Raw genomic sequence first — 12,500 nt, 5'->3', positions numbered from 1 at the left:
TATTTTTCTTTTTTTTTCTTTACTTCTTTCTTTCTTTCTTTCTTTCTTCTTCTTCTTCTCTCTTCTTCTTCTTTTTTTTTTTTTTTTTTTAACAATAAATCGGCACGACCTTCTATTAACGGATGAATTATGTCAGTCGTAATTCTTTATCATTCTTTCCTCGTGGCCATTTAACCCCTCCTCCCGCTCCCCTTCCTTCATATTATCGCGAAGCTTTAACACTTATAATACACTGGTGTGCGGAATAGTTTTTAGTTAAACAATGCTCTATGCCGTCGATTTCATCGTAGTAAAATAAAACGCGAGGTTTAACGTGCGTTCATTCTCTTTCATCGTTTAAATATCGTTTTGATTTTTTTTCTTTCTTTTTTTCTTTCTTTCTCTCTTTTTTTTTTTTTTTTTTTCCTCCACCTCACTCAACCCTCTCTTCGTTATGTCCGATCGTTCAACTTCTATTTGACTTTCGACAATAATTTAAGCTCTAATCACGTTTTTCTATCGATAAGATTTAACCTTAACGTATTTGGAACAGATAAATGGATAGATAAATAGATTAGATGTAAGAGTGTGTGTGTGATGGTTATAAAGGGTTTAATCGGTGTAAAAGGTAATAAGGGATTTGAAAAAAATTTCGAAGTCCTGTTTTTATCAGTCGTCTGGTAATTTTTTATTTATCATTCTTTCTTCTTCTTTTTTTTTTTTTTTTTTACCTTTTTCCCCTAGGTGCTATGGTTTCTTTTTGGTGCGTGTTTTAAAGAGATCCTAGAGAATTTTAACTTAATAAGATTGCGTTCGGATAAGAAGCTTCGGTACACGTGTACCTTGTCTTCATTCTTTCTTTCTCTCTCTCTCTCTCTCTCTCTCTTTTTTTTCTTTTCCCCTTTCTCTTCATTCTAATTCGATGTTCCCTTCAATCGTCATTCAGGAGACGTTCGATCGGCGCCATTATGCGGTCAATTGAAAATGACGTCGTCGGATCGTGACACACGGCCCACATTCTAACGATTTGATTTTCGTTTATCTATCTTCACCTTCGTAACACGATATACATTATCTATTCATCTATCTATCTATCTATCTATCTATCTATCTATCGATCTATCTATCTATCTATCTATCTATTTGTCTGTCCATGTACTGTATCTAATGATGAACTAAAATGTGACCTTGACAATTACATTCGATCATTCAGTCAGTCACGTTTTGCCCTGGTTAATGATTCGATTATAACGGGTGAGAAGAAAAAAAAGAATAATAAAAAAGAAAAAAGAAATATATATATATATATATATACACGTGTAATATGTAATTGTATCAATAAAAAAATTTCGTTCGGTTTTATTCCTTCCAATCGTCAAATGTTTGCAATGATAATAAAATTGAATTGATTGATTTTTAACGAACTACACGGAATATTTCTTCTTTTCTTCTTCTTCTTCTTCTTCTTCTTCTTCTCAAACTTTAATCCGCGTAAGGTTTTATTTATAATGAAAAAAAATATATATATATAAATATTAATTGGAGTAGAAAATTTTTGATTGAGTTTTATTCGTTTCAACCACTAGTTGCAGTGACATTAAAAATAAGTTCATGTAGGATTCAACAAGTTAAAAAGCATTTGTGAATGAGAAAGACTATTTATTTGAAGGTCAATGAATGTATTATTAGTTTAATGTATTCACGATCGAAGAATGGACCCTGTTGAGTTTGAATAAATAGTTCTTGGGTTTAAGACAAACATTTTTTTTCTCTCTCTCTCTCTCTCTCTCTCTCTCTTTCTCTCTCTTGATATCGCTACATCTTTTGCGGTTTGTGGTTTCTTTGAAAAAGACTTTGATAATATAACGGATAGTACGATCGATCGGTTACACCGATCACTTCTCTCTTTTTCTCTCTCCCTCTCTCTCTCTCTCTCTCTCCCCCTCCCTCTCTCTCTCTTTCTCTTTCTCTTTTACTTTTTTCTCTCTTTCTTTTCGCATTGACTGCAAGACTATGCGAATTCCCACAAGTTGTTTCTCTAGCTACACTACTATTATTGTAACATAACGATGTGTTCTACGGTGTTCTTTGTCTACTCTTATCGGTCATTGACACCGATCGAAAAGAGAAATTTTCTTTCTTCAAATTTAATTCTTCTACACACACACACATACATTTATTTATATATATTTTTTTAATTATGAACAATGCAAAGAACAATATTATATGTCATCATTTTGCTAGAGGTCACAAATAAATATATAAAAAACGCCTGAGCGCATGAGTGTCTACATTGTGTTTATCCATATGTATGCATATATATATATATGTATGTATATATGTATGTATATGTGTGGGTGTGTGTTTACGTTACTCCACTCCAAATCGATAGAACGTGTCGTTGCATAAAATTACTGTTATAACCCCGACGAATCCAAACAACCGTAATAAATCACCGAACATTTAGAGCAGCTTTTAGCGAATAATAACTTTTACAAATTTTCTGAAAACTTCGAATAATTCAACCGCAAGAAGCTCTTTAAATTTATTAACCGTACGGATTCATGATCATACTCGCGAACCATCCATATATATATATATATATATATATTTATTTATTTATAACAGTGTTAATATTAACATTGTTGTTAAGCGGAAAGAAATTGGAGTGCGTACAAACAATGAAAAGAAAAGAAATTCACTAACCGCCGATTAAATACATATTTGCCTTGAATAAGATAGGAACGGAAGTTTAAAGCGGTTAGTTCTAATCTTTCGATATCGTCGAAGTTACTTTATTAAAAGGTACGTAAACATGATCAATCAAATGATCTTTTTATACTCCAGTTAAGAATTATATTCTAGAATGAAGAAAATAATCAGGTCGAGGAAAATATTCTATTGCATGAGTGAATTAAGTGAATTTTTCTTCAGGGTTTTCTAACAAGGTTCAAATCCTTCCTCTCTCTTTCTCTTATTCTCTCTCTCTCTCTCTCTCTCTCTCTCTCTCTTTCTCTTTCTGTTTTCTTTTCATTGATTACATACGTCTTTATGCCTTCATCCATTAAACTCGACATCGTCACGTTCTACTTATGAATTATTCTTGAAATATACTTTTTACAGGTACCAATGCACAGTGCAAGTAGATATGCATATACATACGTGTCTTGGTTTTCTTCTATTTGTTCCGATTTCTCTCTCTCTCTCTCTCTCTCTCTCTCTCTCTCTCTCTCTCTCTCTCTCTCTCTCTTTCATTTTCTCTTTCTATCTGCCTTTTTTTCACTTTCAATCTCATCTTATCTATCTTTAAGTTTGTCTTATAGTTTCGTCGATGTATTTGCCACGAAATCGACTGGAAATTTATCGCTTATCTCGTTTGCACCTTTGTTGACAAAAAAAAAAAAAAAAAAAAAAAAGAAAAAAGAAAAAAAACTTTAAAAGGTGCGCACTAAGATCGTACAGAAAATCCTACGAAATGTTTGCCAATGGGGGAATTGTTTGTTCGATTGATCGAACGACGGAAATCGATCAAAAACTTTAATCTAATAATAGTACTTCTATATTAGATATGGTTATTGGATTATATGGTGTTTCTTTTTCTTTTGTCATTCATAAAAAAAAAAAAAAAAAAAAAGAAAGAAAAAAAAGAAATATGTCCGCGAATTGTACTACTGCAAAATCGACAAATTGTATTATAGGTGTTAAGTGATCAGAAGATATTTCTTCTTTTTTTTTCTTTTAATTTTTTTTTTTTTAAACGATGCCGCACTAACGATCAAATAGATCTGATCAAATTATTTCATTAGAAAATTATTAGAAAATACATTTCTTTTCGTTTTTGTAATAATCCAAATATGATTAATCGTCAATCGGATAGATCTCCAAAGATATTGTTGCTGTGTCTCTAATCAGAAAATGATTAAAAATAGATTTTTTCTTTTTTCTTTTTTTTTCTTTTTTTCTTTTTTTTATCGTTCAGGAAACTCCGAGAATGACGTCAATAGTTTCCATATGGTCGTCATTAGACGTTTTCAATATCAATTGAAAAAGATATAGATAATTCAATTTACCAACTAATTTTCTAAGATTCAAGTATACCTGTATATCTCTTTTTCTGTGTGTGTGTGTGTGTGTGTGTGTGTGTGTGTGTGTGTGTATTTGTGTGTTACGATGTGTCAGCAAGTTATATATCTCTACGTCATATCGATATCGTTCGTAATCTCATAAAAAGCGTTTCGAAGCGCGCGTTATTCTTCAAGTTCTTCCAACCTGATTATACCACAAAACATAGATAACGATAGTACCGATGATGAATTAGCGCTGTCTTTCACGTTGCCAAGTACTTTTTTAAAAGTTTGTAAGTTTCCTGTTTATCGTCTCGCACGACTCCGTACGTCTTTACATTCTTTTTTTGTTTTTTTTTTTTTTCTTTTTGTTTTCTTTTCTTTATCATTTTTTTTTTTCTTCTTTTAATCGACCTCTTCTCGCCGATCCTCCATTTGTCGTACTTGCAATATGATCGCCCTGAACTTCTCTGACCTTTTCTCATTAATTTTTCTTTCATTAGCGACAATGCCACACAAAACTTTGAAATAGCCCACTAATAATATTCGAGCGCTGTAGTAGAACTTAAGAAAAAAGAAGGAAAAAAAAAAAAATATATCAGCGAAGCCATTAAATAGGTTCCCCCTTTTTTCCTTGGGAATATTAAAAAAAAAGAAAAAAAAAAAAAGAAAAAAAAAAGAATGATTCACTGGCATATAGATTCAAAAGAAATAGAAACTTTTGTCGTGGAAATTAGGATTGTAGAGAAGCAAAAAAAGAAAGAAAAAAAAAAAAAACAAAAAAGAAGAAGACAAAATAATGATAATAATAAAACGTTATTTGCATTTTCATGAGATAGGTAACAGGATGAGATAAATTATTAATTGAGGGGGGGGGAGAAGGATGGGGTGGGGGAGTGAAGAGAAAGATAAAAATATCTTTTATCGCGGGTAGTATATAACAATAAAACCGGTTAACGTACTTGTACACAAACACACACACACAAACACACATACACAGGCAATGATGCACAAATAAACTTACCGTACATTATTTACTTCTTTTTCCCTGAACATTATTCTTAGAAAGAGTTGTTAAAAAAAAAAAAAAAAAAAAAAAAAAGAAAAAAAGAAAAAACAGAAAAAGAACAAATATTAATTTTTCAAATAATTTTATACATAATCATTTTCTACTCGTTACATTCAAGCAATTCGATTTGATTCGTTAATAATATTGTATCCATCACGTCTAAACATAATTACAAATAATATTGGAATGATGATGCTCAAATCGGTACACAAAGTGGTTGTTGTTCTGTCGATTTGCTTGGTATTATCTTATTGAAGTTGTCATAATGGGAGGTGGTGAAGAGAAGTAGTGAAGTATCCTTCGAAGGACTTTCCTCCTTCTTCTTCTTCTCCTCCTCTTCCTCCTCTTCCTCCTCCTTCTCCTCCTCCTTTTACTTCTCTTCATCTTTCTTCGAACGAGTGCCGTTAAGTAGTACCCATCTGACGTCATCACAGTTACATCATTACAAACCATGCGCGTTGAAGAAAAAGGAGTATGTGGGACACGGGAACGAGATCATTTTATTTGTATTGGTAATTTACTTGGTCTCACCGTAGACAATATTAATTCATGATATAAAAAGAGAAAGGAGAATGAAAAAGTAAAGAAAAAAAGTGAGGAGGGAGTGTATTAGGCTGGGTGGGTGGGGATAGGGTGATGATAGGAGGAGGATCGCGAGGAATCGATTAATTTTGATCGTAAAAATGGTTGGTCACGTTTAACAGGTGAAATTAAATTAATGCGCGATAAAACATATCTAAAGAATTTATTTATGATATTCCAATAATCAATCCTATTTGTTCCGATGTGATATATTACTTTTTTCCTTTTTTTTCTTCTTCTTCTTTTTTTTTTCTTTTTTTTTTTTTTTTTTTTTATATTCATTTAAATTTCCTGTAAATAATAAAACCAGAAGAATGATGAATCACGTATTCGATCTCTCTCTCTCTCTCTCTCTCTCTCTCTCTCTCTCTCTCGCTCTGTGTGTATATTTTTGTTTTTTCCTCGTCTTTTTTCTCTCTCTCTTTTTTTTTTTTTTTTTTTTTTTTAAAGATGCATTAGCACAATTCGTTCGAAACTCGTGCGAATATCGTACGAGTATTGGTTGACCTTCACACATATACATGAGATTGGTAATACGTTCGACCACGCATCTAACAATAACTCAAGTATGTGGCACATATCGACAGTCAGAAGTTGATTACTTCTTGATACTCTCTTTGACGAGAAACCTTCGTTCGAGTGTTTCATCTTAGAAATAATTCATTAGCCACTGTTATTACTTTGATATATAGATATATAAATGTGTGTGTGTGTGTGTGTATGTATGTATGTATGTATGTATATACATAAGATATAAACGTAAAGTCTATGCATATAAATAAGATAGTTTTAATACATCAAAGAGAATCGTTTGAAATCAATATTAATATGTTCCAATGATAATCACAATATGTCTTCTAAATATGTAATAATATAATTTTCGATTGAAAGCAATAATATATTATATGAATCGATTAATTATGAAATTAAACGTATACAATTTTTAAATGACTCCGAACAATAATAATTATCTGTCTCTCTCTCTCTCTCTCTCTCTCTCTCTCTCTCTCTGTGTGCATGTATGTGTGTGTGTGTGTGTGTGTATATATTCAATTTAATAAGAATTAAAATGAACGAGTCTCGTGAGATTTTATCGTGACAAAGTATCGTTTATAATAATTGCAGTGGATAGTTGGCCTAATTGTTCATTGTTCATGAAATAGATATAAATAAAAGAAGGTATGTAATATTAAATGTTTATAAGTAGTCCGCAGGGCTTTAACTTAGTCAGACTTAATTCAAATGTCACGCTACACGAGTCTTGTTACGTTGTATCATTTTGTTTTCTCTCTCTCTCTCTCTCTCTCTCTCTCTCTCTCTCTCTCTCTCTTTTTTTCTCTCCTTTACTTTTTCTTTTTTATTTTATTTTATTTTTTTTTTTTCATGGATAGATAAATAGACAGATAGGTTAGATAGTTAGAAGGCATTGAAAGGTTGCACAAAAGTTCTCGGTCTTGGTCTCGACCTTCTAATTCTCTCTTTCTCTCTCTTTCACACACACACACACACACACACACACACACACACACACACACACACACACACACATTCGGATCAATGACGCATAACAGCATCGTTTTAGAGATCCTATTATTTTTTTCTCTTTCTCTATTTTCCATTATATAATTTTTATCATCGATAGAAGAACAACATTTTCTTTAATGATTAATAATTCATTTTATTAAATTAAATGTCGATCAAATGATAAATTATTTTCATTGTTCGATGCGAAATTGTTCATTGTATTCCGTAGATTCTTGGATTTCAGTTCGCAAAGCCTTACAATTGTTCATTTTATGTAATACAGATTTTTTTTTTCTCTTTCTTCTTCTTTTTTTTTTTTCCTTAATCTAATGTCTCTCTACAATATGTTTTAAAAATATTCCTTTGAATTATTACGAAAGTATGGTATCATTAAATGATTAATCTATTTTTTTTCATTTATTTTATTATTGTTATAGGGAAGGTGGTAGATACATGCAAGTTGCATGGAAGGATGTAAAGGTCGGTGACCTGGTACACCTTTCAAACAACGAAGTAGTACCGGCAGATCTATTACTTCTCCGTAGCAGTGATCCTCAGGGTTTAGCTTATATCGATACCTGTAATTTAGATGGCGAAACGAATTTAAAACAGCGACAGGTTGTACGTGGTTTTTTCGAATTACAGGATACATTTCAACCGGCAAAATTTCGTTCAATGCTTGAGGTTGATCAACCTAGTACTAAAATAAATAGGTAAAGCAAAAGAAAATTGATTAACATAATATTTATCAAATGTATTTCTATGGGGGGGAAAAAAAAAATTGAATACTTTTTTCTTTCTTTTTTTTTTCTTTTTTTCTTTTTTTTTTTATAGGTTTCATGGTGCTGTAGTACATCCAAATGGCGGCAGGGTACCGGTTACAATTGATAATTTATTACTCAGGGAATGTTTGTTAAAAAATACTGACTTTATTGAAGGTATTGTGGTCTATGCTGGACATGAGACCAAAGCTATGTTGAATAATGGTGGTCCAAGGCACAAGGTGTAAATTGAAATCAAAATAAATAAATTATTTATTATCGATCGAGGCTTCTCGTTTTTAAAATTTTAATTGGTTTTTAGCGTTCGCGTTTGGAGAAAAGGATGAACTGCGACATAATATGGTGTATGGTAATATTGGTAAAATTGTGCATGATCGGTGCAATTGGTTATCGATTATGGTTATCGTCCTTTTCATCGACAATTTTGATCCCCTTTCTTCCCGTTTTACAAGATCCTAATTACGAGAGTATGATTACATTTTGGACATTTGTTATAATCCTACAAGTTATGATACCATTGAGTTTATATGTGACAATTGAAATGGCCAAAATCGGACAGATATATCACATTGGTCGTGACAGTTTTTTGTACGACAAAGAAACTGGACGTAGAGCTGAATGCCGTGCTTTGAATATTACTGAAGAATTAGGTCAGGTATGGGAATGATAAATATAGGATATAAATTTGAATGAAGATCTAATTAATGTAAAATTGAATTATTGTTACATTAGGTTCAGTATATATTTTCGGATAAGACTGGAACATTGACGGAGAATAAGATGTTATTTAGAAGGTGCGCAGTAGGTGGACAAGATTATGCGCATGAGGGCGAGGGTGAAAATTTAATACCTTGTCCAAGATTAAAAGAAGACTTGTTGATTGGTACATTTAGGCATCGTTTACAAGAGTTCCTTATCGTATTGGCAACTTGTAACACGGTTGTGGTTAATTCTCAACCGCATCATGATATTATGAACTCGAGTGGTCTTATCGAAGAACCACATAAAAATGGTAGTGGACCGACAAGGTTGGTACTTGATATTTATTTATTTATATATTTGTTTCTTTCTTTTATTCATTTTATTCATCTCGTATTATTTCTTTTCTTTTGATAATCGTCATTAAATTAAAATTTGCCATTGTAATCGTAGATACGAGAGATTGTCCGAGTCAAGAAGCGTGACCCCATCACCGTCACCCTCTATACCACCATTACCATTGCCTACACCACCAGCAAGTATAACAGGTGATAGTTCATCGCCAATCTCATCTATCATAGATTCGGCTGCGGTTCTTAACGATACACCTAAATTACAATCTAAAGTGGTTAGGTAAGTTTAAATTGATGTCTAAACGAGGAATAGAATTTTTTTTTTTTTCTTTGACGATAAAATAGAAAAAAAAGACCAAATTTTATTTCAACGATGTTGTCCTCCTCGTTTTTCAGGCCAAAATTATTAAACGTAACGTCGATACCGAGCTTAAGTTTGGGATTATTATCGAGAAAACAATCACCTAACGGTGGACAAAAGAGACGTAATATTTTGAGTCCGATATTTGATATGAGCGGAAAGTCAGTCGAACAACTGACACCAACGCCAGCAATTTACGAAGCTGAAAGTCCTGATGAGTTGGCATTGGTCAATGCAGCAAGAGCATACGATGTTAAATTACTTAAACGTACACCTCGCAATACTATAATTTCATTGCCTGACAAGTCGATTCTAAGTTATGAGATTTTATATGTTAGTAAGAAGTATCATTTGAATTAATAAGACAATAATATTAACAATTGTCTCTCTCTCTTTCTCTCTCTTTTTGTCTCTGTCTCTTTCTATGTATATATATATATATATATATATATATATGTATATTTTAGGTTTTGCCATTCGATTCTAGCAGGAAGTGTATGTCAGTTGTCGTACGTCATCCATTAACCGGTGAAATCATTTTGTATAGCAAGGGAGCAGATACTACGGTGTTAGCGTCATTGACATCAAGCGATGAAAATTCTATGACCTCGGCTAAGATCAGGCAACAATTAAATTCTTATGCCCGTCAAGGTCTTCGCACATTGGTAATGGCAAGAAGATCATTGACCCAACAAGAATATGAAACATGGCATGAGAAACATTTGGAAGCGGAATTGGCCATTGAAAATCGTGAACGTCGTATACGAGACTCTTATGCCAGTTTGGAAAATCATATGACGTTGTTAGGTGCAACCGGGATCGAAGATAAATTGCAACCTGGTGTACCGGAAACTATCACCGCTCTTGTTAAAGCTGGAATAATAGTTTGGGTTCTAACAGGTGTGTGTTTAAAGCAATACTTTGTGAATCTTTTTATGGGAGTTTATTTTTATATGTTTATTTATTTCTTTTTTCTATTTTTTTTTTTTTTTTTGTTTCTTCCCTCAGGTGATAAGCCAGAAACAGCGGTGAACGTTGCTTACTCGGCAGGTTTATTTTCTCCGGCAATGCAACTTTTGCAATTACAAACTAGATCGAAATCTGTCGCGGAAACTTTAATCCGTGGTTATTTGGAATCAGCTAAAAGGGATAATATAATGAACGATGGTGTTGATAATCGTAATGAGGATGGTATAGCTATGTATAGTTATGATTTAACGGAAAGGGATGCTCATAGGATAGGTAGTCCATGGCCAAGGAAACGTGCACTTGTAGTTGATGGTAAAACGTTGACGGTCATACTAGATCCAAGATCTGGTTTAACAGGTCCTTTCCTTGAATTAACAAGAACCTGTTCCAGTGTACTTGCTTGTAGAGCTACGCCCCTACAAAAGGTAAGGCATTTAACTTCAGTTTAAAGCTTAAATAGAAAATATATCTAATAGCGTTTGATTATACTTATATATATATATATATATATATATATATATATATATATATATATATATATATATATATATCTTTCTCTCTTTCTCTAAAGTCTCATGTTTTTTTCTCTTCTTTTCCCCCTCCTACCAAGGCTTATATAGTACGTATAGTGAAGGAACAATTAAGAATGAGAACATTGGCTATAGGCGATGGTGCTAATGACGTGAGCATGATACAAACAGCCGATGTTGGTGTTGGTATATCCGGTCAAGAAGGTAGACAAGCGGTTATGGCCGCTGATTTTGCTATTTGCAGATTTTACATGTTAAATAGACTTTTACTGTTACATGGACATTGGTGTTACGATAGATTGTCCAGAATGATATTGTATTTTTTTTATAAAAATGCCACTTTCGTATTCCTCATATTTTGGTTCCAGGTAAGTTCACATTTACAACTTGGTAGAATATATATATATATATTTTTTTTTCTTTTTCTTTTTTTTTTTTTTCTTTTCTTTTTCTTATCAACTACTTATTGTACTTCATATCTTTAAATTTGACATTCGATTAATATCAACGTTACGTATATGCTTGTTTCCTCTTTCGTTTCTTTTTTTTTTTTTTACAGTTTTACTGTGGTTTCTCCGGTGCGGTAATGATAGACCAAATTTATCTGATGTTGTACAACCTGTTGTTCATTTCTCTACCACCTCTTGTACTAGGCGTATACGATCGAATAACCACACCGAATATTTTACTTTCTATGCCGGAACTTTATAAAAGGGGACGATTGGGTTTAGTTTATCGGCCGATCTCCTTTTGGATCACTATAGCCGACGCCTTTTACGAGAGCATCGTCATATTTTTTACCATCTTCATAGTTAGTGGATTAATTGTCATTTCTCTCCACCACCATCTTCTCCTCCTCCTCCTCCTCCTTCTCCCTCTCCTCTCCCGCCCAATGAAATTTAATTTTGATTAATTAAACTTTTTGTATATTATTTTTTAGACGTATTACGATACAACCGTTGATATATGGGAATTTGGAACGACCATAACTACAGCGTGCATTTTTTCAATGCTATTACATGTATCGATAGAAACAAGATCTTGGGTATATTTATTAATTGTTAATCATTTAATTATTTTTGTATTAACCGCTTGTGGTTACAAGACGTGCCACGCACGTCGAGATGCTTCTGTTACCGGAATGCCAGCGACGTGTTAGACACGTCGTCAGGCGATTGATGCGGAAAGAAAAAATGACGTGCCTGGCACGTCAACCGTGAATTTCTTTGCATCGCAAATGATTAATTAATTGGATTGAATTGCGAATAAGAAATATGTATAATTGGATATGCCATCTATATTTCAGACGATAATTCATGTTGTCGCTATAATGGGATCGCTCTTCATTTACATGGGATTCTGTTTAATATACAATGCCATTTGTATTAATTGTATGGGTTTACCGGGTTCATTTTGGATAATGGAAATGGCGTTTAGAAGGCATACCTATTGGCTTTCTGTGATATTAACGACAGTACTAGCCGCACTACCGAGGTATTTAAAAAAAAAAGAAAAAACAAAAATAGAAAAAGAATTGTAATCACGACAAATCATTTATATTATCACATTGATCACATTTATCTGTTCA

General features: G+C 32.7%; 1 protein-coding gene across 1 annotated transcript in view; it reads left to right on the top strand.

Annotated features, from left to right (window-relative positions):
* The window catches only part of LOC124432506 (phospholipid-transporting ATPase VA), a 23,789-nt gene that overhangs the window by 9,667 nt on the left and 1,622 nt on the right, over positions 1-12,500 (top strand). The window contains exons 5-16 of the mRNA XM_046981509.1: positions 7,656-7,931; positions 8,053-8,221; positions 8,302-8,655; positions 8,733-9,028; positions 9,153-9,332; positions 9,449-9,746; positions 9,881-10,313; positions 10,422-10,807; positions 10,993-11,280; positions 11,472-11,723; positions 11,853-11,957; positions 12,219-12,406. Of these exons, the coding sequence (XP_046837465.1) occupies positions 7,656-7,931; positions 8,053-8,221; positions 8,302-8,655; positions 8,733-9,028; positions 9,153-9,332; positions 9,449-9,746; positions 9,881-10,313; positions 10,422-10,807; positions 10,993-11,280; positions 11,472-11,723; positions 11,853-11,957; positions 12,219-12,406 (3,225 nt within the window). The remainder of the gene's footprint in view (positions 1-7,655; positions 7,932-8,052; positions 8,222-8,301; positions 8,656-8,732; positions 9,029-9,152; positions 9,333-9,448; positions 9,747-9,880; positions 10,314-10,421; positions 10,808-10,992; positions 11,281-11,471; positions 11,724-11,852; positions 11,958-12,218; positions 12,407-12,500) is intronic.

Source organism: Vespa crabro, chromosome 25 (assembly GCF_910589235.1).
Source record: "Vespa crabro chromosome 25, iyVesCrab1.2, whole genome shotgun sequence".
Taxonomy (NCBI): domain Eukaryota; kingdom Metazoa; phylum Arthropoda; class Insecta; order Hymenoptera; family Vespidae; genus Vespa; species Vespa crabro.
Note: the sequence above shows the minus strand (reverse complement) of the source record. Positions and strands in the feature narration are given on the sequence as shown.